General features: G+C 45.2%; 1 protein-coding gene across 5 annotated transcripts in view; it reads right to left on the bottom strand.

The window, feature by feature from the left end:
* The window catches only part of SASH1 (SAM and SH3 domain containing 1), a 287,004-nt gene that overhangs the window by 81,058 nt on the left and 181,370 nt on the right, over nt 1-24,576 (bottom strand). For all 5 annotated transcript variants that reach the window (XM_063605015.1, XM_063605014.1, XM_024929063.4 and 2 more), the window contains one exon: nt 2,260-2,300. In XM_063605015.1, the coding sequence (XP_063461085.1) occupies nt 2,260-2,300 (41 nt within the window). The remainder of the gene's footprint in view (nt 1-2,259; nt 2,301-24,576) is intronic.

The raw sequence follows: 24,576 nt of genomic DNA, 5'->3' as shown, positions 1-24,576 counted from the left end.
ATGGGTCTTGCTATGGCATGCATATGGCACTCCCTGGCATTCAGGCTACCTGGTGACCCACCTACAGCTTACCCAGGGCACAAAGACAAGCAAGACTGCAATCCGGCTGTGTCATCTCCCAAATGGGTCTCCCTCTACCCACCCCACCCCCGATCCTTTCCAGATGACTGCGGTGACTTTCAAGTGAAAACAAATTCGCTGCTATAGCTAGACATTTTTAATATGTGGTAGGGTTCCGATCATCGATAACACGTAATACCTTTTTAAAAGCAAAGCGAAAGGGGAGAGTAAGTAAAATGAGTGGGTAGAGCAATCCTTTATTCTTTACAAATAAAAAGCAGCAGCAGCGGTGTCTGCCATCGTGCTGATGTGGCACATTCAAAATAGCAGCTCTGTCACCACTCGTTGTCTGTCTGGTTGCTCCATGGCCACTGGAAACAGGGCCCAGCGAAGTGATGGGTTTCCCCAGTCTAGACTGGTGGTGCCAAGCAATGAAGCAGACGTGTGGGAACCATGTCTTTGGTGCTCCCAGGCTAGAAAGGGCGTCGTCTGTCAAAACAGGATGCCCTCACATTTAAGTTTTGACAGCCCCCAGAGCTGTGGGAATGAAACCCGAGCCTTTCCGCCAAAGACAGAGCTTCATGGCAAGTTTTGTATCACCCACTGCCTTTGGGCTTAACACTGAAGCAAATATCAGACATGCAGGGTTAAAGCAGACTAGTTATTATTAACTCAATCTTGCTCTTGGACAGTTCGGGAATATTCATTTTCTTTCTTTTTTCTTTTCTTTCTTTCTTTCTTTCTTTTTTTTTTTTTTGTGAGACAGAGTCTTGCTCTGTCGCCCAGGCTGGAGTGCAGCGGTGCAATCTTGGCTCACTACAACCTCTGCTTCCTGGGTTCAGGTGATTCTCCTGCCTCAGCCTCCTGAGTAGCTGGGATTGCAGGCATGAGCCACCACGCCCAGCTACTTTTTGTATTCTTAGTAGAGGTGAGGTTTCGACATATTGGCCAGGCTGGTCTCGAACTCCTGATCTCATCATCCACCCTCCTCGGCCTCCCAAAGTGCTGGGATTACAGATGTGAGCCACCACGTCCGGCCTATTTATTTTCTTTTTAAGAGACATGGTCTCTTTGTCCAAGCTGGAGTGCAGTGGTGCAATCACAGCTCACTGTAGCCTCAAACTGTTGGGCTCAAGGGATCCGCCCACCTCAGCCTCCCAAGTAGCTGGGACTACAGGTGCATGGTGCCATGCCCACCTAATTTTTAAATTTTTGGTAGAGAAAGCATCTTGCTATGTTGCCCAGGTCAGTCTCGAACTCCTGGGCTCAAGTAATTCTCCCTCCTTGGCCTCCCAAATTGCTGGGATAAGAGAAGTGAGCCACTGCACAGGCTGACAATATATTTCTTTGACTATAAGCTATATTCCCTTCTCCCTTCTCCCATTTTCATGTTTCTGAAACAGAGATGCAGCCTAATAAATGGTAATAGCTAACATTTATTCAGCTACTATATCCAGGCACTTCGCTATCTAATGGCAAAATTTCATTTAATACTCAATTATATGACACATCATTGTTCCCACCTAGCAGATGAGAAAACTGAGGCTTGGTGCAAGTGAGCTGCACAAGGTGATAGCTATTGGGTCGGCAGATTCAAAGCCAGGCAGCCAGGGTTGATTGAGTACTTAATGTTTCTAATCACTATCAGCCACCCACCCTCTGACCCAAACAGAATAGCTGTTACTAAACCAAGAGTGAATTTTATAATCAAGAATATATAAATCATACAATGCCTTAATTATGCATAATCTTGGATCCAAAAAATTCCAAATTGAAGGATTTATCCTAAGGACATTATTAGGGACACAGACCCCAGGATTTTTACAGCAGCAGTAAATTTTTAAGTCTGCATAATATTCCACCATATTGGATGTGCCATAAGCTAATTAACCAATTCATTCTTTGCTGGATATTTAGGTTGCTTCTAATTTTTCTATATTAACGTAGAGAATATTCAGTCATGGGAAAATGCTTATAACATATTCAACTTAAAAACTATAAAACAGTATGCAGAATATGATCACAATTATGTTTTTTTAAAACTGCCTAGAAAAAGGAGAATAAGGATGCACATCAAAATCTTAACAGTGTTTATTTCTGAGTAGAAGGATTCTTGTGGGTTTTGTATTGTCACATATTCGTGTTTTCTATAAAGTATTGAAATAATTAAATAGGTAAACCAAGAAAAGTGGTACTGACCTACAGAGCTGTCTTCTGAGTTTGATTTATGAAGAGGGTTCCTAGAAAAGAAAAACAAATCAGATTACCGGAGAGCCTTGCTTTCATGGGAGAACTGAAAATCCTCCTAACTAGTTTGACCCAGCATCAATACTACTTAATACAGCCAGGGAAATTGTTATAGGCTATTTACCACTGGCTTTTTCTACCCGTCTGCTGACTTCCTAGAAATAGACTCGTGTGCCATTTGTCGACATTTATTAAAGACTCACTCGAAGGTGAGACCTGTAATATTAAATGAAGAAGACAGACTTCACTAGACGATCGCTGAAGTACCTTTCATTCTGTGAACTACTAATACAAGTGAAGTTACTGCCATTGGGAAGTCTCTTGTGTAAGAGGAAAAGAGAAAGCAAATAATAATGAAAACATAAACTCAGCACCACAAATGCCACTTGGGCCCACAGATGAGTACAGTGGTCGGCTCTAGGAAAACAAAGGGGGCAGGGAGGCGGGTGAGACACCCACAACAGGATATTGAGTGTCCCTAATAAAGGGGGCGGCCAGTACATAGTTCCTCCAGTTGGTTGCTGCCAATTGGCAAGTGCAATGTCCATCCTGCTGAATCTTCCAATGTTCAAAAAGAAGACAGAAATCTGCATTTTTTTTTTTTTTTTTTTTTGAGACAGAGTCTTGCTCTGTAGCCCAGGCTGGAGTACAGTGGCATGATCTTGGCTCACTGCAACCTCCGCCTCCTGGGTTCAAGCGATTCTCCTGTCTCAGCCTCCCAAGTAGCTGAGATTACAGGTATGCGCCATCACGCCTGGCTAATTTTTGTATTTTTAGTAGAGACGGGGTTTCACCATGTTGGCCAGGATGGTCTGGAACTCCTGACCTCATGCAATCCTCCTGCCTCGGCCCCCCAAAGTGCTGGGATTACAGGCGTGAGCCACTGTGCCCAGCCAGAAATCTGTATTTTTATACAAGAGCTCTAACATTTTTAAGTGATGGTAAAGAAACCAATGTTTTTAAACATGTGTCCAAATTAATCAATACATGTCTGGGCATCGAATTTGCCTCCCACCCCAACACCTTTGGCTGCCAATTTGTGAAGGCAGATACAGATTAACCCAAATAATCTGAAAAGTGTACACAGCCCAAAACCAGTTCATTAAGCATTTCTCCAGAAAAAAACTTAGACAGACAAAATTTAAAGAAAGAAAGCGGGAAAACCAAAGAAAGTTAAAATTGGTTGTATCAAAAAGGGAACGAGGTGGGCAGATCACTTGAGGTCAGGAGTTTGAGACCAGACTGGACAACATGGCAAAGCCCCGTCTCTACTAAAAATACAAAAATTAGCTAGGCGTGGTGGCACAGGCCTGTAATCCTAGCTACTCGGGAGGCTGAGGCAGGAGAATTGCTTGAATCTGGGAGGCAGAGGTTGAAGTCAGCCAAGATCGCACCATTGCACTCCAGACTGGGCAACAGAGTGAAACTGTATCTCAAAAAAAAAAAAAAAAAAAAAAAAGGAACAGGGAACAGTAGAGTGTGGAGCAAAATCTTTCATTAGGTGTGTCCAAATCCCAGAAGGAAAATACAGTATCCTTGGGCTTGCAGCCAAGGGAAACCAGAAAGAAGGCACCTGCATCAGAAGAGACACAGACACTTGGGGGATTTAAACCTGAATCTTCACTACAAGTTCACCACCAGGAAGGAAGATGGAAGAGGTGATTTTTGCATCTGAAGGCTAGGGAAGACAAGAAAGTGGGAGGCCAGGTATGAGTTACACTGAAAAAATTAGAGCAAAGGCTGAGGCAGGAGGAGAGCAGCCTGGGCAACATAGTGAGACACTGTCTCTTTAAAAAAAAAACTTTCAAAAAGTTCAACTGGGTATGGTGACATGCATCTATAGTACTAGTTCTAGCTACTCAGGAGGCTGCAGCAGGAGGACTACTTGAGCCCAGGAGTCCGAGGTTGTAGTGAGCTATGATCACACCACTGACCTCCAAACTGGGTGACTGAATGAGACTCTGTCTCATTCAGAGGAAGAAGAATTGAATATCTGATCACCTAAAGTGATTTTCTGCCTACCTTTTGGATAAAAGGACCTTGAGAATCTAAGGTGACCAGAGAGAGGGGAGGGAGGCTTTTTCACGCAGAGCCGCCTTTAATAAGCCACCACCCTTTGGTGTAGCTGCACTGGTGTGGGCTGACCACTGGGTGCCATTTCTGACTGGCAGGCCCATGCCCTGCAAGCACCACCATTCTCCACGGCTGAGTGCAGAGAACTGTTGATGACCAGCACAAAAATCTGAAAGCTTTCTATTGTAAACTAAGGGAGAGTCGGAGCTAAGAACAGAATCAGGGGAGAAACCGCTAGAGAGGACAAGAGCTAGTTTTGAATTCTAGTTATTTCCCCTTATTCCTGTGCTGTGAATACAGAACATGTAAGGAAAATCTCACTTATCACCAAATTGTGCCAAAACATGGCTAGGACCTACTCTCCTTCCTCCTATCCACACAAAAATGAAAATACCTGTATCTACCTGCAAGGCTTTTAGGAGGTAGCCATTTCAAAATTTAAATCTTTCAGCCAAAATGTACTGAACAACGCACAAGTAAGGTACATGGATGAACACGAAGAAAGGGGAGCCACAGGTTAGGGACAGAGGGAGACAGGAACAAAAAAGCATAAGAAATGATGAGGGGGAAGGGGAGGAGAAGAATGAGGAAGAGAAGCAGCAAATGTAACATGCTCAGGGCCACGGGAGAAGTGGGAGCAAAATAAGAGCAAGCTAGTTGGCTGGGGACTGAGGCAGGAAATCCTTCAGAAAGAAAGAAGGGTTTCTGCTAAGTTTAGCTTAATTTTTTAAAAAAATCTTACTGTGCTGTACTTTGCACTTCAAGTCATGGGACTGTGCAGCTGCCCACCTTACTTCAGCGGGCTGGGGTCTGCAGCTGGTTAAACATGTTTTCTGTAAGGGGCCACTAGAGGAATAGGGAGCCCCATATGTATTTTTGTCCTCACCCTAAGGACTAGGGATGTCTTTTTTTTTTTTTTTTTTTTTCCTGGAGACAGAGTCTCACTCTGCTGCCCAGGCTGGAGTGCAGTGATGCGATCTCGGCTCACTGCAACCTCCACCCCCAGGTTCATGCGATTCTCCTGCCTCAGCCTCCTGGGACTACAGGCATATGACACTATGCCTGGCTAATTTTTGTATTTTTAGTAGACACGGGGTTTCACCATGTTGACCAGGCTGGACTTGAACTCCTGACCTCAGGTGATTTGCCCGCCTCGGCCTCCCAAAGTGCTGGGATTGCAGGCATGAGCCACCGTGCCCGGCCAGGACTAGAGAAGTCTTGACCTAACTGCTATGGACCAAATATCCCCACCTCAGGATAAAATTGATTATGTAATAAGTGAAAAGATAAACTGTGAATTTTTACTTTCCCTAAAAGTCATCAAAATACTTCAAAAAGTACACTGCAGAAAAATGTACGCTCCCACTGCTACACCATTAGCACAAAATGTGATTGCATTTTCCTCTCTGAAATGATGACTGACAATATTTTCACTATTTTTAATCTACTGTCTTCAAACTATCACACACTTTGAATAATTTTATCCTCCGGTTTGGACTTGGCCCAGGCATTGCTTGAACTTCCCCAGGATGCCAGCAGATGGCACTGTAGTTTCTTTATTCATCTTGCTGTGGTGAGTGGGATTTTGTTTTTAAAATTTCACAAGTTCACCACCTAGATGCTGGCCAAAGAATAACAAGCCCATGTTTCATAAGCGTGAGGCTCCCCAACTCATCAAATTTACAATCCTTTGAATTTTACGTTGAATCCAAATTCAACGTGTGAATTTGGATGCAGTGACTTTCTCCCTGCAAACAGAAGCTGGCATAGAAGCAGTGCAAAATGCCATCTCCTTTCTCCTTGAGAATGATTATTACAATTCATCCAGCAGGAGCAAAAATCAATGATATAACCCAAGTCCAAATGTGGATGGCAGCAGGTGGAAGGGGTCATTTACTAATCTCCTGGTGGAAGAAATTAATGCTCAGACGTCAGCTCCAAAGAGGCCTCCTGGTAGTAGTACCTCCTTCCTCCAGCCAGAAGCCCCAGGCCTGAGGATGGTGGGTGCTGGAGCTGGATCTGCTCTTTGGACTCATCTTTTTCACTGTCAATGGGTAAAAAGTATGGTAACTTCAGCATGGATTTTGATGACCAGGAAGCAATAATTAATATTCTGCTGCGCTTTAAAAATTCATTTAAACATTTAATTATCATCAAGTATTGGATTTAAAGTCTCAGAACTGAACCTTAGCAAATATTTGTTCATCAGTAACTCCTACTATTAAGACCCCAAATCTATCTGCTTAAGTGTCAACATTTTTCCTCAAGATCCCTAAACTGCTTTAGCTGTTCCTGAAGGCAGAATTCACTTAACAAAATTCCTACATTAAGGAATTTATCAATCCCATTGAAAAACAATAATAATTTAAGAGACAGTATCCCCAGAACTGGTTTCTTTCCTCCTACCTCTGTCTTTAACAAATTCTTTGTTAAATTGCTTTGTGTATTCATTTTCACTCATTCTTTCATTCAGTATTTATTTATTCACCTCTCAGTAGGAGTCAGGCGTCCTCTGAGGTCCTGAGAACATAGCAATAAACAAGACAGATTCAAGGAGGGCGACTGCAGAGTCAAGGAGTGAGGAGAAGTTGAGGTGATGGGACAGAGAAGGCTTCTCTGAGCAGAAACCTAAATAATGAAATAACATTCACTTCCCCAGATGGGGAAAGCTGGGCAGGGGAACAGCAGGGGAGGGAACAAGAGGTCCCCTTTGGACATGCTAAGTGTGCAGTGCTTATTGAACATCCCTGTGGAGACAGTAAAGAAACAGTTGGATATGTGAGTCTAGAGCTGCAGATAAGAATTTGTAAGTGACTTGCATATTCTAAGCTCTGAGACTGGCTGAACACTACGAAGAGAAACATTATGAAGACTGAGCTCCAGGGCAACCCGATTTTTAGTGGTCATAAAGAGAAAGTGAGGCCCAGCAATGAGACTTAGGAGGAGCAGCCAGTGGGAGAAGGAAAAGAAGGCAGAGTGCTCCTTTACCTTTCTGGTTAGAATATTATTAAACTCCATTTTACAAAAATTATATCGCAGCTGGGCGCGGTGTCTGACCCTGTAATCCCAGCACTTTGAGGCTGAGACGGGTGGATCACCTGAGGTCAGGAGTTCGAGTCCAGCCTGGACAACATGGTGAAACCCCATGTCTACTAAAAATACAATAATTAGCCAGGCGTGGTGGAGAGCACCTGTAATCGCAGCTACTCAGGAGGCTGAGGCAGGAGAATCGCTTGAACCCAGGAGGTGGAGGTTGCAGTGAGCCGAGATTGCGCCACTGCACTCCAGCCTGGGTGACAGTGAGACTCCATCTTAAAAAAAAAAAAAAATTATATTTCAGTCTCACACTCCACACAGTGGAAACTCTAGGTTGCCATATTTTCTTTTCCAGTGAGTCTACTGCTTTACAGTGGAGATCCTCGTAAGACCATAGAGTAGGAGGAGAAACACACACAGGTCAACATGAAATTCTTTACACTTGTATAGAATTCCACCTCTCAAATGCAATACTCTCATTACCCCCCATCACAGAATAGGACTGTCACTGAGATGGGAGTGATGACATGCCTGAGGTCCAATCGTGCTGGGCAAGGGCATAACTGGGCTTGGTGGCCACATCTCTGCCTCCTGAGTTCAACACCTCACCCCCTTCCCCAGACTCCTCCTCATTTGTATAACAGAATTCCAAATTGTATACATTCTTTAACAGGATGCCTCTTTTCTATTATTTAAGGGACAGACAGAAAGGGGATACCATTATATACTGGCCCAGCTCTTGAGTAAATTGCTAAAATGATACTCAGAAGAACCTGCAAAAACAGAAAGTTTTCAACACCAAACCTGACCATGGTCTATGGAAGTATCAGAACTAAATATTCCAAGAACACTTTTCAGGAATTGACTATCTGGCTATTGCAAGACCCCCCTATCTGCTTCTAGAAGGAAAGGAGGCCAAATACTATGGCTCAAACTCATTTTTCTTCTTCTGTTTATATACAAATAGTCTAAGCTACATCCAGACAAAGACAACTCTATCTCGTTTCTACATACTGAGTCCAGCACACCAGAAAAGTGCAATGAATGGCCAAGCATAAACAAATTCCTAAAATACACTTCATGTTTTGGCTTTGATGAGCTGTCCAGAAACTTCATTATAACCAAGAAAAAAAAAAAAAAGAAAAGAAAAGAAAAAGAAAGGAAAGTGGTTATAACCTCATTTCCAAGAAAGGAACATATGCTATATGTTACTGGAAAACCTGTACTTAAGGGATTTTCAAAGTTCCTTAATCTTGAGTCTCAGGAAATCAACTTCTCCATTAGTTGATTTCCTGCTGAATTTGAAATCTGGGCTTTTGCTGTGTCTGGGTCTTTTCCTGCATCATCCCAGGCCTGCCAAGGCAGTCCCAAAAGCCAGTAGCAGCCTTTTCTCCACCATTTAGAAAAAAAAGCCTGACACATCTGTGCTACTGAATTGTGCGTGTACAGGGGGAGGCAGGGGAAGGTTAAAAGGTTGAAGGGCTTACATTAATAAGTAGTTAAGATTTTCATTTTCTTTATGTCCTACTTAAGTATGGATAACTGTACCTTCATATTTTGCTCCTTTCATGACAAATCATTTCATGTTAAAGAAGTAATTCCTCAATTTAATATTTCTTTCTATCCTTTGGGTATCAAAGATACTTTTATCACACAAACCTATCTCCTCTGTTTAAGAGAAATAGATATGAAACAAAATTCAATTCATACTATCCACTAGTTGCCATAAAAACTCAAGAGTCACCCTTTCTCCAGCCACAGGGCCAGGACTTGGATGATGCCAGAGAGACATGGATAGCCCAAGTTGTAAGAGGTCACCTCTTACAGATTTGGTGTTGATTTGGTGTAAGATTCTCTCGGAATCCGGCAGGTGCAGGGAGTGAGTTGCCTCCTTAAATTCCACGCCCTATGCACCTCTCTTGCTGGCCCCATGATTTAGCTTGTGAATTCACTGGCTGAGACAGAAAAGCAATTCTATTGCCAAAATCTGGCATACTGTTAGAACTCCAGGAATAATCAATATCAATGACAACATGGGTGACATTTTGTCAAGCCGGTCAAAACAATCCCCATACAGGTTTTTTCTTTCATTTCACAGTCTATTCCCAGCCTGGACTTGCTGGCTTTTTGTTACAGGGTCACCTTTATAAATGAACAAGGCAGGTGTCTGCAGTACCAAAACCAAGACAATGGCCTGACCCAGCACACACATTCAGGAGTCAGGCAGAACTAGGGGTAAATGACAGCGCTGCCACCAATCTAAGCCTTGACTGTGTTTCTAAGTGCAGTTGTGATGATAAAAACAGTACCCCGTAATGGATTGTTAAGAGGATCACATGAGACAGTGAATGTTAAGAGCTTTGCGCAGTGTCTGGCACTGGGGAAGCTCCAAGGAAATGTTACTTCTTGTAACTATTCACAGGGCAGTCCCAAACTGACGAACTTAGTCTTCTCCAGCAGACTCACTGTTCCCATTCCACCAAGTATTGCCATGACGTATCTCCTATTCTAGATTCTAAGTTTCCAAATCACTAAGGTCCCTCCTTGTAAATTATTTTATCATTAACCTCTCTCAAATAATTGAGATGGACACAAGGATTTCTCTTCTACTTCCCACTTTATAAAGTATTAGACATATGGAGGTTGTAGGTAACTAAACATTATCTTTCCTGCTGCAAATCAAGCCTGCCTCCTTTTGTTCTGTCTGTGGTAGAGATCATGAGCAGCTGACTGGTACCTCCATGTGAAGGATGTCTCAAATGCTGTCATAAGGCCACTACCCAGGAAGTGGCACCACACAATGAATGGCTCAGAATGTGGGTTCAGGAGTCCAAGTGCCAGTGTTCAAAGCCAAGCTCTACCCGCTACTGATTACTAACTCTGGGCACATTACTCAGTCCCACTGATTCCCAGTTTCCTGCTATGCAAAATAGAGACAAAATGTTACCCATCACATAGAATTTTTAGAGTTTTCAGTGAGTTGTGACTTTTACTGTACTTACTACATGCCTGCACATGCTAAGCACTAAAAAAATTAAATAAAATAAGCTAGCTATTATTAGCGGCCTTTTTTTTCAACCACCCTACCTATGAACCAAGTCATCCTCAGTCCTTCTTCAAATGTACTTCCATTTCTTAACTTGTAAGGGGCTGGTTCTCTGGCACCTCGGGAATGGCCAAAAGGCTTTCCAGGCCAAGGACAGATCCCACTCCTGTTGACTCTAAAAATCCCTCACAAAGGTGCAGTGAAAGAGATTTGTGTCCTTTCATTCACCAACTGGTGACTTGTACCGAAAGTTAATGATGTGGGTCACTGGCAGAAACTTCGAGAGTTTCACATCTGAAAAGCAGCCAAATGCCATCTCTCCACAGGGGAGGCCCATGGTCTGGTTGTGTCTGGGCCACGGCCTCACTAAGGCCAGGACTATCCAAGTGCAGGAGCGATGTGGGCTCGAAGGAGGGAGAATCAGATCTGGGATGGGATTCAGTCATCCTCTGAGGTTTCCAAAAACCCCTCAGTGGGTCTTCTCTTTTCCATCTGGGCCATATTTTTCTTCATTTGTGGCTTCATGGGTCTGAACTGCATAAGAAGTTGAGATAAAATTGCTCCATGAATGCCAGCTTTGATACTAACAACACTATTGATAGTAACAGCACCTATTCCAGCACTGTAAAGTTATAAATGCCTTCTCAATTCCTTCAAAGTTAATAACTAATGTTCAGAATATCCCCATGACATATGCTAGAGGGTGTGTGTGTGTGTGTGTGTGTGTGTATACATTTTTTTGTTTTTTGAGACAGGTTCTTGCTCTATCACCCAGGCTAGAATACAGTGGCACAATCATGGCTCACTGCAGCCTCTACCTCTTGGAGTTGAGCAATCTTCCTGCTTTGGCCTTCCACGTAGCTGGGACTCGAGTCGCATGCCATCATGCCCGACTAATCTTTTGATTTTTTGTTTTTTGTACAGACATCTCATTATGTAGCCCAGGCTGGTCTTGAACTCCTGGCCTCAAGCAATTCTCCCACCTTGGCCTCCCTAAGTGCTGGGATTACAGGCGTGAGCCCCCATGCCTCAGCCCACATAGTATTTTTTACAATGAGAGGTAATATAAAAAGGAATCAGCAACTGACCAGTTTCATATACAATCAATGATTTATTGTTTGCTTGGTATAGATAATAAAGCTCTATGCCACTGGATGAGTAAACTGCACACAACATGGCGCACACCTTCCAGGAGTTTACAAAACTCAAGAAGATCTTACTGTAACATAAAAATAGTCAAGCTAGTTGCCTCCCATGTCAATATCCAGTTCATTTTCTTTCTTACTTACAGAGTCCCAAGTTTGTTTGGGGTAGCAGTACACCTTGTTAAAAACTCACTTCCCCAGACTCCCTTGAAGTTAGTTGAGGCCAAGTGTCAGTGTCTGGCAGAGAAGAAATACTAGAACTTTATCGTGAGATGTTTCTAAGAAAGCTAGTGTTTCTATGACAAAAAGGATTTACTCCATCTACATGCCTTTTGCCCGGCTCTTCCCATTATCCCTCCTGGAACAGGCATCATTTTATCATAAGGAAGAAAGTTCCATACTAAGGATGGTAGAGTAGGAGTGGGAATAATTCCCTGAGCAGCTGCTCAAGCCTTGGAAAGCCCAACTCCAGACTACCTGCTATATGAGAAGATGTCCCCATTGTCTAAACACTGAAGTCACATGTCAGTTACATGCAGGTGAATATAATCATAACAGTTTGATATCATTTGGCTCTGTGTCCCCAACAGGGGTGAGACCTGGTTGGAGGTGATTTAATCATGGGGGCGGTTACCCTCATGCTGTTCTCGCGATAGTGAGTGAGTTCTCATGAGAGCTGATGGTTTTATAAGGGCTTCCCCCTTTGCTGGCACACATTCTTCTCCTTCTTGTCATCATGTGAAGAAGGACGTGTTTGTTTCCTCTTCTACCATGATTGCAAGTTTCCTGAGGTCTCCCCAGCCCTGTTGAACTGTGAGTCAATTAAACCTCTTTCCTTTATAAATTACTCAGTCTTGGGTATGTCTTTATTAGTAGCATGAGGATGGATGAATACACAGTTAGTGGCGAAGAAACGAAAATGACTAACTTCCACAAAGCATTGGTCTGGCTTACCAAAGTAGATTCATAAATCTCATCGTATTTCAGTCTCACAGAAACCCTCAAAAAAACTAGCTTTGCTGTATGTATGAAGAGATTCTGGCCTAGAGTCTTTATATAAGTGACTTGTCCGAGGTCACGCAATTAGTCACTGTAAGTCACAGAGCTGGAGATTAAACTCAGCTCTTCCGACACCCAAACCAATGTTTTTCCCACTAAAACTTGAGCTTCATGGAGTCAAGGGGTTCACTAGTCTTACTGATCACAGTATTCACAGTACCTGCTGCAATACTGTGAGCCGAAAGCCAAAACCACATTGTCTCTAATTACCGGTATTGAAAGTGCAATTTAAGTTTGTAATGCTGCCCCTGGAGTCTGCGGCTTCAGGTCAAATTCTGACTTTTGATGATTCTTCAGTAGGCATAAAAATTAAGGTGTAAAAAAAAGGGGCAGGGGAGGGGGCCTTGAAATTCTGCTTTTTATTCTGGTTTTGATCTAACCAGTAAAAACAAATGCCTTCATTTTATGGCCTCACTGTGAATTTTAAATTTTACTTAGGTTTTTTTTTTTTGTCTTAAGAATTACTAAATTATTATCAAAAGCAAAATAAAATAAAACAGGGCTGTAGCACATTGTTTTCACCACAAAAACTAGTTATTATAAAAATGAGCAAAAAGTAATTTCTTATGAGCTTAAGCAGCCTACTAAAAAGAAAGTACCTTTGTTTACATTATATTATTATTATTATTATTATTATTGTTATGAGACACTCTGGGTCTCACTCTGTTGGCCAGGCTGGAATGAAGTGATGTGATTATAGCTCACTGCAGCCTCAACCTCCCCAGGCTCAGGTGATCCTCCCACCTCCTCAGCCCCCAAATAGCTGGGACTACAGGCGCGCAACACCATGTCCAGCTAATTTTTGTTTGTTTTTGTAGAGACAGGATTTCGCCATGTTGCCCAGGCTGGTCTCGAACTCCTGGGCTCAAGCAATCCACCAGCCTCTGCCTCCCAAAGTGCTTGGATTACAGGCGTGAGCCACTGCGCCTGCTATTTACATTACTAAATGGCTCCCAATTATTTTGTAAATGGGGCAAAATTATTCGTTTGCTCTATTTCCTTTATTAAAATTTCCTGCATATGTGTAATAAATATGGGGTCCAAGAGAGGCTTTTCTATGGGGAAATGTGGCTGAGGCTGGCGGGGGCCCCTCTGGAAGGCCCTCTCTGGCTCTCTCTTTGCATGAGGCAGGCCCAGGTTAAGAGCTGCTGTGAGAATGGGCTGCCACACGCTCGGGCGGCGTGGAGATGGGGTCACTGATCCCTATAGAGACGGGCAGGGAGGGCCCCCAGCTTTGAGTATTTTTACCAAATGTGCAGGAACCTAGGGGGAAAGTGAGGCAGCAGGGAGCTGGCCCTTACCAGCCTCGGCCTGGAGTGGGGAAGGGAGTGGGGCAGATGGGGAGGAAAGAGGCTCCATTCAAGAACCTCCTCCTTGCGTTTCCATGGCAATGGCTCCGGAAGCAGGTCAGGACTTTCTCAGTGGAAACAAACAGTGGCTCCCATTCACCATCCCCGAGGCCTGCTGGCCACGCAGGCCGTTGTGCAGCCTGGACACAGAGGACCCTGGAGGGATGTGGGGCCTGGGGCTGCCGCTTTTCTTCTGCCAGCTGCCCTGGGGGCAGCAGGGGAGTCCAGGGGAAGCAGCACTGAAGGCCAAGGCTGGAGGCACTGCGGGCATGGAGGGCCCTTCCTCTCGCTGCCACAGCACAGTGACCAGCAACCCCTCCAGACCACGGCTGTGGGAGCCGCCCACCTGCCCTACTTCTCCCAACGGGCAGCATGGACACGCGGCAGCCCTGAATCTGCGTCCAGTCAGCAGCAACCACTTCAGCCTTCCCCTGCCCCACTTCTAATTCATTCACAGACATGGCTAATGGAAAATTTGTATATGTTATAAATACTATGAAAATGGAAACTCAAGTTTTCCTGTCTTCTCAGATCTCATTTTTAAATTCCCAAGCATCTCTGTCACTTCCATGTGCCCTCCACACCTAGACTCACTCCAAGTGGACCCTGTCCTCTCATTCTTGATCACTCCACTCACTGATCTCACCCTGCCCTCAGATTACTTCACGTCCTTCCCCTTCTGATGTTGTGAGCGCACCAGCACCTGCTGGAAATGATTCAGGCACCGGGAAGCTTTCCAAGGTCACCGTGACGATGAAATGACCTCTACCGACATCAGCTGAACAGCCCCCAACTCGACCTGTGCTTACGATGCAGAGTAGAAGCCAAGAGCTTAAAGCTGACAAGACACTGATCTGGGTGGCGATGAATAAAGCCAAGCTGGCTGCTTAAGAGTCTCCTGGGAAACTTCTTAGAAGCCTCCAGGGTTCCACATCTGGAGATTGAATGCATTAGGTCTGGGCAAGGCCTGAGGATCTGTCTCTCCAACAAGCTCTCCAGGTAATTGTGATGTGCAGATATGCTTGGAACCACCGGCTTGGCCTAGGAGAGGCCAGGGATCACAGGGCCCATCTTCATTCTCCATTCCCTCCTTGTATCCAACACCTCCAAAATAAAATAAGCAATACTGCAAGTGAGGTGTTCAGAAAAGAATACAGAGTAACACGATAAAACAAGTGGCAAATACTTTTCAAGCATTATCCTGACTTGTAAGGTTTTATTTGGGCAAAGCTTTTAGATGAGAGGTTGGGGACTGCGTTGTCTTGACCACCAAGCATTCCTGACATGAAGGAGACACTCCCTAAAGATTCAACGAAGTAATGAATCAGCCGGTGGATAAAAGAATTTAGAAAGTGGAAGCAAAATAAAGAAAGGCTTGACAAGGCCTTTAGACCTTCCAGATCTCTCCCTCTCTTCACAGTTCTCCCTGCCTCCTGGGATGCACACAGCCCACCTCCTCACGCTGACAGTGACCCGTCTAAAATACAAAGCCCATCACCAGGAAATGCCGGAGCTGGCTCTGAAGGCCTTCCACCAGCTAGGCCTGGGGCTCCACCACCCATTCCCCCAAGATGCTGTGCTCCTATGGTTTTGCACACCCTTTCTTCCACCAGGAACTTCCTTCCTCTCTGCTTTTGCCTAAGAGAACCCCCAGTCAGCCCTCAGGTGCTCACTCCTATGGGAACCTGTGACGATTTGGAGTCTTGACAATTTAGAACAGCCGGATTACATTTCTCAGAATTCTCTTCCTTGCATAGTTCCAGGTTAGCCTGGACCACAAGAGAGATTTTACATGAAATGCAGAAAGTAGCTCTTTTTTTTCCGTGCTTCACCGTCAGTGTGGGCATGGGGCCCTGCTATAGCTGTTATTGTTGGTCCTCTGGGTCAGGGGGTGGCATGGGGCAGCAGCTGGGCCCACAGCGCTCACATTCCTGCTGGGTCTCCTCCTCAGCTCCTCAGTCCTGGGCCTGTGATGTGTGGAGCTCCTGAGGAAGGACGTCAACAACTCCTGCAGGCCCTCTGCACCCGCGAAGCTGAAGCCTCGCTTGGAGACGGTGACTGATGGCATGGGTGTCAGCCCACCCTGGCAGGGTGGACTTTGTCCTTGCTCTCTTCACTTTGCAGGCATTGTTTTTGCTGAACTGCCTGCCCTGCTGACTTCAGGCTGTACCACCTGACACAGAAGGAACAGCCTCACCTGGCCTGTGCAGCCAGCACGGGCTGTGATGCATGAGGTCAAAAGCATATAACCAAGTCCTTATTCTATCTTAACATTCTACTTCTCAAATAGAACCCTGACTGATGCCAAAATACAGGGTCCTCAGCACCATGCCTATCCCCCAAGCGGGGTTCACCATCCCTCCTTCTGCAGTTCCCCTGTCCTGATGGTTTTCGCATTGCATTATAAGCATCTTTCCATGTCTTCAGATTGTAAGAGGACAGCTACCCTATCTTACTCATCTTTCCAAGGCTTACTGCTGGATAAATGCTTATCAAATTAAACTTCCTGAGCTGCCTGGCCCATCACTGGTCTCTCCGAGCACCCCAGTCTTTGATTGTACCTGTAGGTGGGTGGATGAGAAGCAGTCTGCCCCTTGCAGATAAACAGAGCTGGATTCAGAATCCAGCTCTGCCTTACCCAAGGTCTGTGATCTTGCTAAGTCACTGACCTTTCTAAACCTTGGTTTCCTTAACTGTAGAATACCATCTGCATTATAGATTTAGTAGGAGAATTAATAAGACATGCAGGGAGCACGCACTAAGCTGTAGTAGGTGTTGAGTCTCCACATCTTCCTGCAAGTATAGGAATGATATTTATTTACTGATAGCCTCCCACCATCACCCCATCCTTGGCCTAATATTCTGTTTCTTCTTATGCAGGAGAGAGAATAAACAGCAGCCACCTCCGTACATTAAACAATTCCTGGCAGCAGCACCTGTCCCCAGCCATCCCAGCAAGAACACACACAGCCTGCCACCGGCAAAGGACACAGGGCAGACGTGCGGACTCAAGCTGTGTCCGGGTCGGCTGGTGGCTCACTCGCCAGACAGAGGGAAGGGCAACGGAGTTTCCAGTTGGGAACAGCTGAGGAGGAGGATTGTGGACCAGCTGCTCCTACCCCAAGCTCCTGCATTCTGGAATGCTGAGCCCTTCAAATATGCTGTGCAATGGTGCACGCGTGCACACACACGTGTGGACACAGTTATGCCTGCACAAACGCACGCTTAAGCGCATTGCTACTGCACAGGCTCTATGAAAATAGCTGTTGTTTCCTAGCCGCCCCCATTGCAGGCATCACAAAAGAAACTAAAGGTCATGTGGGAAGGGCATATTTTAGGGGACCATGGCCAGTGATAAGCTCTGTGTGTATGGCACCGTCTAATGAGCCTGAGAAGAGACACCACAGACTCACTGCCCTCACCAGGGGCAGCACTGCACATTACAGAGGGGGTGAGGGAGGGAACAGCAGAATGTGAGCACCTATCGCGTGCCAGGCAGTGTGCTGGGCATTTCACAGCACCACCCTTGAAAAGAGCTGTTTTTGTGCATGCTTTATTGAATAGAAACCTGAGGCGTAAAGAATTCGAATAACTCGTTCCCAGTCCCACAACTAGCGGAGCTTAAACTCACGCTCAGATTCTGTCCAGCTCCAGAGCCTACGCCAGCTACAACATAGTGGGATATGCAGAGTCCAGGCTAAATTGATCGGTGCAGGGCATGCTTTAGACTGGAGCAGAAAACAAAAGATGGCCTGAGCTAGAAGGACCCTGGAGACCACCTGACTCACACTCCTCACCATGCCCACGAGGGAGCTGAAGCCCAGAGGATGAAGTGGCAAAGAGGACAAGTCACAGATGGACGAGCCTCCTGGCCAGTGACCTGGCCCTCATGCCCTCAGCCTCCACTGATTAAGGCAGAAGAGTACCTAATATCATAACAACACCTGGCTCTTGGGCCAGTCCATTTATTTTCTGAAACTTAAGTTTGCCATTTTGCCTATGCTTCCCACCCTAGTGTGCCTGAAAAAACAAATAATGATGGCTCCAGTTGCCTTTGGTTATCTTAGGGATGCTCTAACAGCTCATGGGGACCGAGAAGATGCTGGGCACAGAAGGACACATCCACCTCCATGGGGCAGAAGCGCCCTGTGACCCACTCTGAAGGGCATGCCTCTGTGTGACATCCTCACTCCCATACACACAGGCCCCAGGCGCAGGGCACACACACATGCTCCCTGGGGGAAAACATGGGTGTCCCCACCCTACACCACAGCCCCGCCACAAACAGGATGTGGAGACAGGATGCACTCATGTCAGCACCAGGGGACGTGGCTTGACCTGGATTTCCTAGCAAACTCACAGACCTCATCAGCCCTTTTCACTGAATCTGGTCTACTTCCAAAGGCGGACTGATAATTCCACAGCATGATTTTCTAAATCACAATATTATGTATGAGTTTCTTGGTATTGTACCTTCATCTGAAGGTATTATGTAGTCTGTTGTTTCTTTCTTCCTTTCTTTCTTTTAAGAGACTGGGTCTTGCTGTGTTGCCCAGGCTAGTCTCAAACTCCTGAGCTCAAGCAATCTTCCTGCCTCAGCCTCCCGAGTAGCTAGGACTATAGGCGCATGTCACCGTGCCCAGCAGTTGTTTCTATCTTAGAAGAGGAAAATCTAGGGAGACTTGAACCAGACTATGAAATAGAATCCGGTAAGAAAAGGCGGGCAACCCTTAGAAAAAGATTTGGCAATTTCTGGAAGCTACTATGTTAAATGTTTATTTACAGGTGTCTTTATAATGTTAATATTTACAAGCCGAAAGCACTTTTTATTCACACCATCAGTCTGGGGAGACACTGACACATGTTGGGTAACGAGTAAGCCCAAGGTAGCTTCTCTGAAATTCCAGTCCTGGGAACAATCCATTTGTAGCCCTATTTCAAATAACTAGGGTCATTCAATGAATTCAATGCAAGTACTAAATGAGCACTTGCTCTGTGCAAACCATTATTCTGGACACTGAAGAAAATCAGAAGAGTGAGCTCTCAGCCTCAGGGCTCATGACTATGTTGGTTCTTCTGGGATTAGGGAAGTATACAAGTGACTCAAGCCACAGGCAAAGGCATGAATGTGGGCCAGACAAGATAGATAACAGACAACATTATCAAGCACTTACTATGCTCTTGATGGCTAAGTGAGGTAAGCACTATAATGATCATCTTCATTTGATAATTGTGGAAACTACAGATAGAAAGGTCAAGTGGCTTGCCCAAGAGTTACAGAGCTGGTAAGGAAGACAACCTGGATTTGAACCCAGAGAGTCTGGTATCAGGCAGGGCATCTTAATTCCAAGGCTATAATGACACTCAGAATGGATTGAGATGTTTGCCTCTAGCTCTGGAAATTTAGGCAACCTAATGAGTCTCAAATATAATATATACCTCAATGAGTTTACACACAAAAAAAAGATAACATATAATAAGAGATTCACACAGTACCCAGTACATAGACATCACCCGAGAAGCCACGTTATGATGATGTTAACAACAATGATGATATGATACGTGTTAAAGTACATTAAGAGACATCAGATCCATGGAAAATGCTACTAGAGTCCAAGGAGAGGAGAGGATACAGACAGTGAAGAGACTGAGAAAGTACTCAAGGAGAAGCAGTCCTTCAAATAGGACTTGAAGGAAGGAAATGCTTCCAATGCATGAAATTCAGACAGCCAAGGGGGCATTTGGGTAATCGTAATATCCAGTTGGGCTGGAATTGGGGTTATATGGAGGTATGAGGTTATTGCTGGGGAGACTGAGCAATAAAGAAGAGCCAGGGATATATGTAGGGGCCACTGATTACCAAGGTGAAAACCTAGACAGGTCCTAATTTATAGATGTCACTGGGGAGAGCTGAGCATCCCCTCAATGAGATGTGGCCTGAGTGTATTTTCGGGAGATAAATCCAAAAGCAATTTCTTGAATGCTCTTTAGCTCATGAAAAGAGCATTAAGGGTCTCACTTGGAACAATAAAGATTAAAAATAAACAGAGAGTGCTATAGTTTGGGTATGGTCTTTCTGTCCCCACTGAAACTCATGATGAAATTTGATTTCCAGTGTGGTAATGTTGGGAGGTGGGGCCTAGCAGGAGGTGTTGGGTCACGGGAGCAGATCCCTCACGAATGGTTTGCTGCCATGCTTGTGGTAGTGAGTGAGTTCTCCCTCTTGAGGGCCTGGATTAATTTCCATGGAAATGGATCAGTTCCTGAGAGAGTGGGCTGTTATAAAGTGAGGTTACTCTCTTGTTTGGTCCTGGCTCTTCACATATGTTCACTTCCTCTTTGGCCTTTTTCACCATGTTATCACCCCACAGGACGGCCCTCCCCGGAAGCCAGGGCCATGCTCTTGAACTTCCCAGGCTGCAGAACCCTGAGCTAAATAAACATTTTTTCTTTAGAAATTAGCCAGTCTCAGACCGGGCGCAGTGGCTCACACCTGTAATCCCAGCACTTTGGGAGGCCAAGGCGGGTGGATCACCTGAGGTCGGGAGTTCAAGACCAGGCTGACCAACATGGAGAAACCCTGTCTCTGCTAAAAATACAAAATTAGCCGGGCATGGTGGTGCATGCCTGTAATCCCAGCTACTCGGGAGGCTGAGGCAGGAGAATCACTTAAACCCAATGGGTGGAGGTTGCAGTGAGCCGAGATCGCACCATTGCACTCCAGCCTGGGCAACAAGAGCGAAACTACGTCTCAGAAAAAAAAAAAAAGAAAGAAATTAGCCAGTCTCAGCCAGGTACGGTGACTCACACCTGTAATCCTAGCACTTCAGGGGGCTGAGGCAGGTGGATCACTTGAGATCAGGAGTTCATAACAAGCCTGGCCAATATGGTGAAACCCTGTCTCTACTAAAAATACAAAAATTAGTTGGGCGTGGTGGCACATGCCTGTAGTCCCAGCTACTCGAGAAGCTGAGGCAGGAGAATCACTTGAACCCAGAAGGCAGAGGTTGCAGTGAGCCGAGATTTGCATCACTGCACTCCAGCCTGGGTGAGACTCTGTCTCCAAAAAAAAAAAAAAAAAAAAAAAGAAAAAGAAATGAAATGAAATTAGCCAGTCTCAGGTATTCTATTATAGCAACACAAAATGGACTAAAACAGAGGGAAACAAAGGAAAAATTATAGAAGTTGAAAAACAGGATTTGGCAATTGACAATCAAGGGTCAAGGAAAAAAAGCAGGACATCATGATGAAAAAGCCTGGGTGAAGGGCAGAAAAGTTTCTCAAGGATAGAGAGAGGGAAGTGTGGACAAAGAGCAGGTAGTTAGAGAAGGGTCAAGAGGAAGTGGTGAATTATGTTATATGAATGGGCAGTTTGGGTGGCTGAGATATTAGTGAGCAGGCATTTTTCAGCAAGAGGCTGTAATAGGCAGGCCACCAGATTGCAAAGGTCAGAACGAGAGAGTTAAATCTACAATGAGTACCTAAAGAGCTCAAAGCCATGGGCGCAGGTAAGAGCCTTGGGAGAGCTCACAGGCTGGGTAAAAAGCCTGGGGTGCACTCACAGTAAGGGGTGGGCAGAGCTGCACAGAGTGCACATAAAGGAGAAGAAACTCGAAACTTGGTGGCAAAGTCGCAGCCACCAAGGGAGATGAGAGAAGTGTGACCCGAGGAAAAGTCAGCAGGACCCAACGCAACAGGGACTCACGTGGGGAGAGGCCTCTGGTTAGGTTCCTATGAAGCCATTGACCTCTGAAATAACATTTCATCAGGGAATGAAGACAGGAGCCAGGCTTCATGGCAAAAGTTTAGCAACTAGGGAAAGAGAGAAAAAGAAACATAGTCTGGAAGAACGGCAAGAAGATTTTTCTAGAGTAAAGAAGACCTAAGCATGTTTGTGTATGCTCACTCACTCCATCGATTTATTCAACATTATGGAATATCTTCTGTGTGCCAGGAGAGAAGCAAAAGATCTAGGGCTCAAGGAGTTCAGGATGGAAGGTGACAACGCACGCGCACACACACACACACACACACACACACACACACACACACACACTCTCCACTGCAATAGAAGCAGGAGAGTCCAGGGGGTGTAGAGGCCAAGTAGCAGGCCACTTCACCTCAAGTCTGTGGATTACGGGAGAATTCTGGGAGGGGCCAACCCCAGAGCTGAGGTTTTAAGATTGAATGGAGCTTGCCCAGGGAAAGGTCGGGGAGTGGGCAGCGGGGGGTAATGGTGAGAGTGGGAGACAGAGTATCCCGCTGAAGGAGCAGCATTTCCGAGGCTCAGCACGCCCTGGGAGAATAGGGCCTGTATGAGAAACTGCAGCGGCTTTTGCTCTGCCTAGGGAGCACATAGCAAGGGCTAAGGTGGCCAGGTAGGTGGACGGCAGACCACAGAGGAAGAGGAGGACGAGGAGGAGGAGGAGGAAGAGGAGGAGGAGGATGAGGAAGAGGAGAAGGAGGAAGAGGAGAAGAGGAAGAAGAAGAGGAGGAAGAACAAGAGGAAGAAGAGGAGGAGTAGGAGGAGGAAAAGGAGGAGGAGGAGGAGAAGGAAGGGGAGGAGGAGGACGACAAGATCAGATCAGTGGTGCAAGCAATCAAGAGAGCAGCAGATGATCCAAAGCAGGGAGTTGGAGGGACTGCAACAGGCATGTGTGTGCTGGGACTTCTTCCCTGCAGTCAGAGGAAAGAGGGTGAAGACAAAGATCTTTGAGAGGGAGAAAAGGAAAGCTGACATTATCAAAAGAGTAATCAGCTTGCCAGATAAAACATACCTGAGAGCGAAGCATTGCCCAAGAAGAGTAAGTGTCCGCAGAGAACATTTATAAACTATATTCGATCCTCTTTATTTCACCACAGAACACTGCTCTATTGGCCTTCTCTACTTTTATTTACCTTCCTTTTCCATCGTGCTATATATTTTTGGACTTTTTCACCATAAAATAGTTCAAGTGTAGCCACAGATAATGAAAAAAAGTGAAACTAAATCAGTGAATGTTCAACTCCAGTGAAAGACTTAGTAGAAAAGAAGTTATAAATATTGGCTTAGGTGAAGTTTTGAGATTTATTTTGGACCTTCCTGCCTCTACGGATAAATAACTGGGACCTAGCTTATATCTGGATGAGGGTAGAATTTGCTCCTATTTTCAAGGGAGCCCTGAAGTGTAGGTTTTACCTGCTGCTATTTATTTGATGCTAACGAACACGATTTGCCACTAGCCTCTGTATTTGCATAAGCAATGCATTCTAAGGACTTTGGAATTACAGCTCTGTGGTTAGGGTTATGGGTTCTTAACTGGGATCAAATCTGTGTACTGCTCCTTAGTAAGTGTGTGGCCCTGGGCAACTTACCTCTGTCCTTTAGTTTTGCATTTGTAAATGGGAATCATACCATTTGTCATCTTGTAGGATTTTTGTATTAAGTGAGTCAATGTTAAGTGCTTAGCTCAGTTCCTGGCACATAATAAGAACTCAATAAACATCACCTATTATTACCTGTCTATGCCTTTTCAATTTTTAGTCTATATAAACCACCCCATGAAGATTTCCTCCATAAACATATTACAAAATAGCCAGGTGGCCCTCCCTACAGTTGGTTTCCTTGAATGTAATGACACTAAAGAATCTTGACACACAGCTTGTCAGACATCTAGGTAATTTTCAGATTCCTTTGTTTACATGCATACAAATAAAAGTTAAACTTTTCATAGAAAATACTGCTAGTCTCCTACGCAATGTCTATTCACCCTCTTTCCTTAAGAAAAGAACCCTGGCCAGGCACGGTGGCTCACGCCTGTCATCCCAGCACTTTAGGAGGCCAAGGCGGGCGGATCATGAGGTCAGGAGATCAAGACCATCCTGGCTAACATGGTGAAACCCCGTCTCTACTAAAAATACAAAAAATTAGCTGGGCATGATGGCGGGCACCTGTAGTCCCAGCTACTGGGGAGGCTGAGGCAGGAGAATGGCGTGGACCTGGGAGGCGGAGCTTGCAGTGAGCCGAGATCGCGCCACTGCACTCCAGCCTGGGCGACAGAGTGAGGCTCCGTCTCAAAAAAAAAAAAAAAAAAAAAAGAACCCTATGTTGTTCAGGATAGCAATGTGCTCCGTTAAAAATACTCACTTCTCTAAACTCCCTTATAGCTATGGTGGTCAAGTGACCCAATTCTGGGTCCCCTTTCTTTGCTTTATTTTTCTCCATACCATGACTTTAAATATGTAATTTTTGTTCTAGTATATGCCCCTGCCTTCAAACGTAAGCTCGTGACAGTTCTGTCCATCACTATATCCTGGGCCCCCTGAAGGGAGCCTTCTACAACCAGTAGTTGGTCAGCAAACAGCTGCTGCACGAGGAAATGAGTGGCACACACTGGAATGTGGTGGACAGGGTTTCTAGGAAAGCTCTGCAAAGCACAAGGTTTAGCCTTGGGACCTACTGCCTTCTTCCCTCCCTTCGCCCTGCTTTTTCTTCCCACCTAGAAGATGCAGCAGCCACTTTGAGGCTATGACAGGAAAGAAAAAGAAAGAAGAAAAAAGAAAGCAGTCCAGCCATCTGGGT

This window comes from Pan paniscus, chromosome 5 (assembly GCF_029289425.2).
Source record: "Pan paniscus chromosome 5, NHGRI_mPanPan1-v2.0_pri, whole genome shotgun sequence".
Taxonomy (NCBI): domain Eukaryota; kingdom Metazoa; phylum Chordata; class Mammalia; order Primates; family Hominidae; genus Pan; species Pan paniscus.
This window is presented reverse-complemented; position numbering and strand designations above follow the sequence as displayed.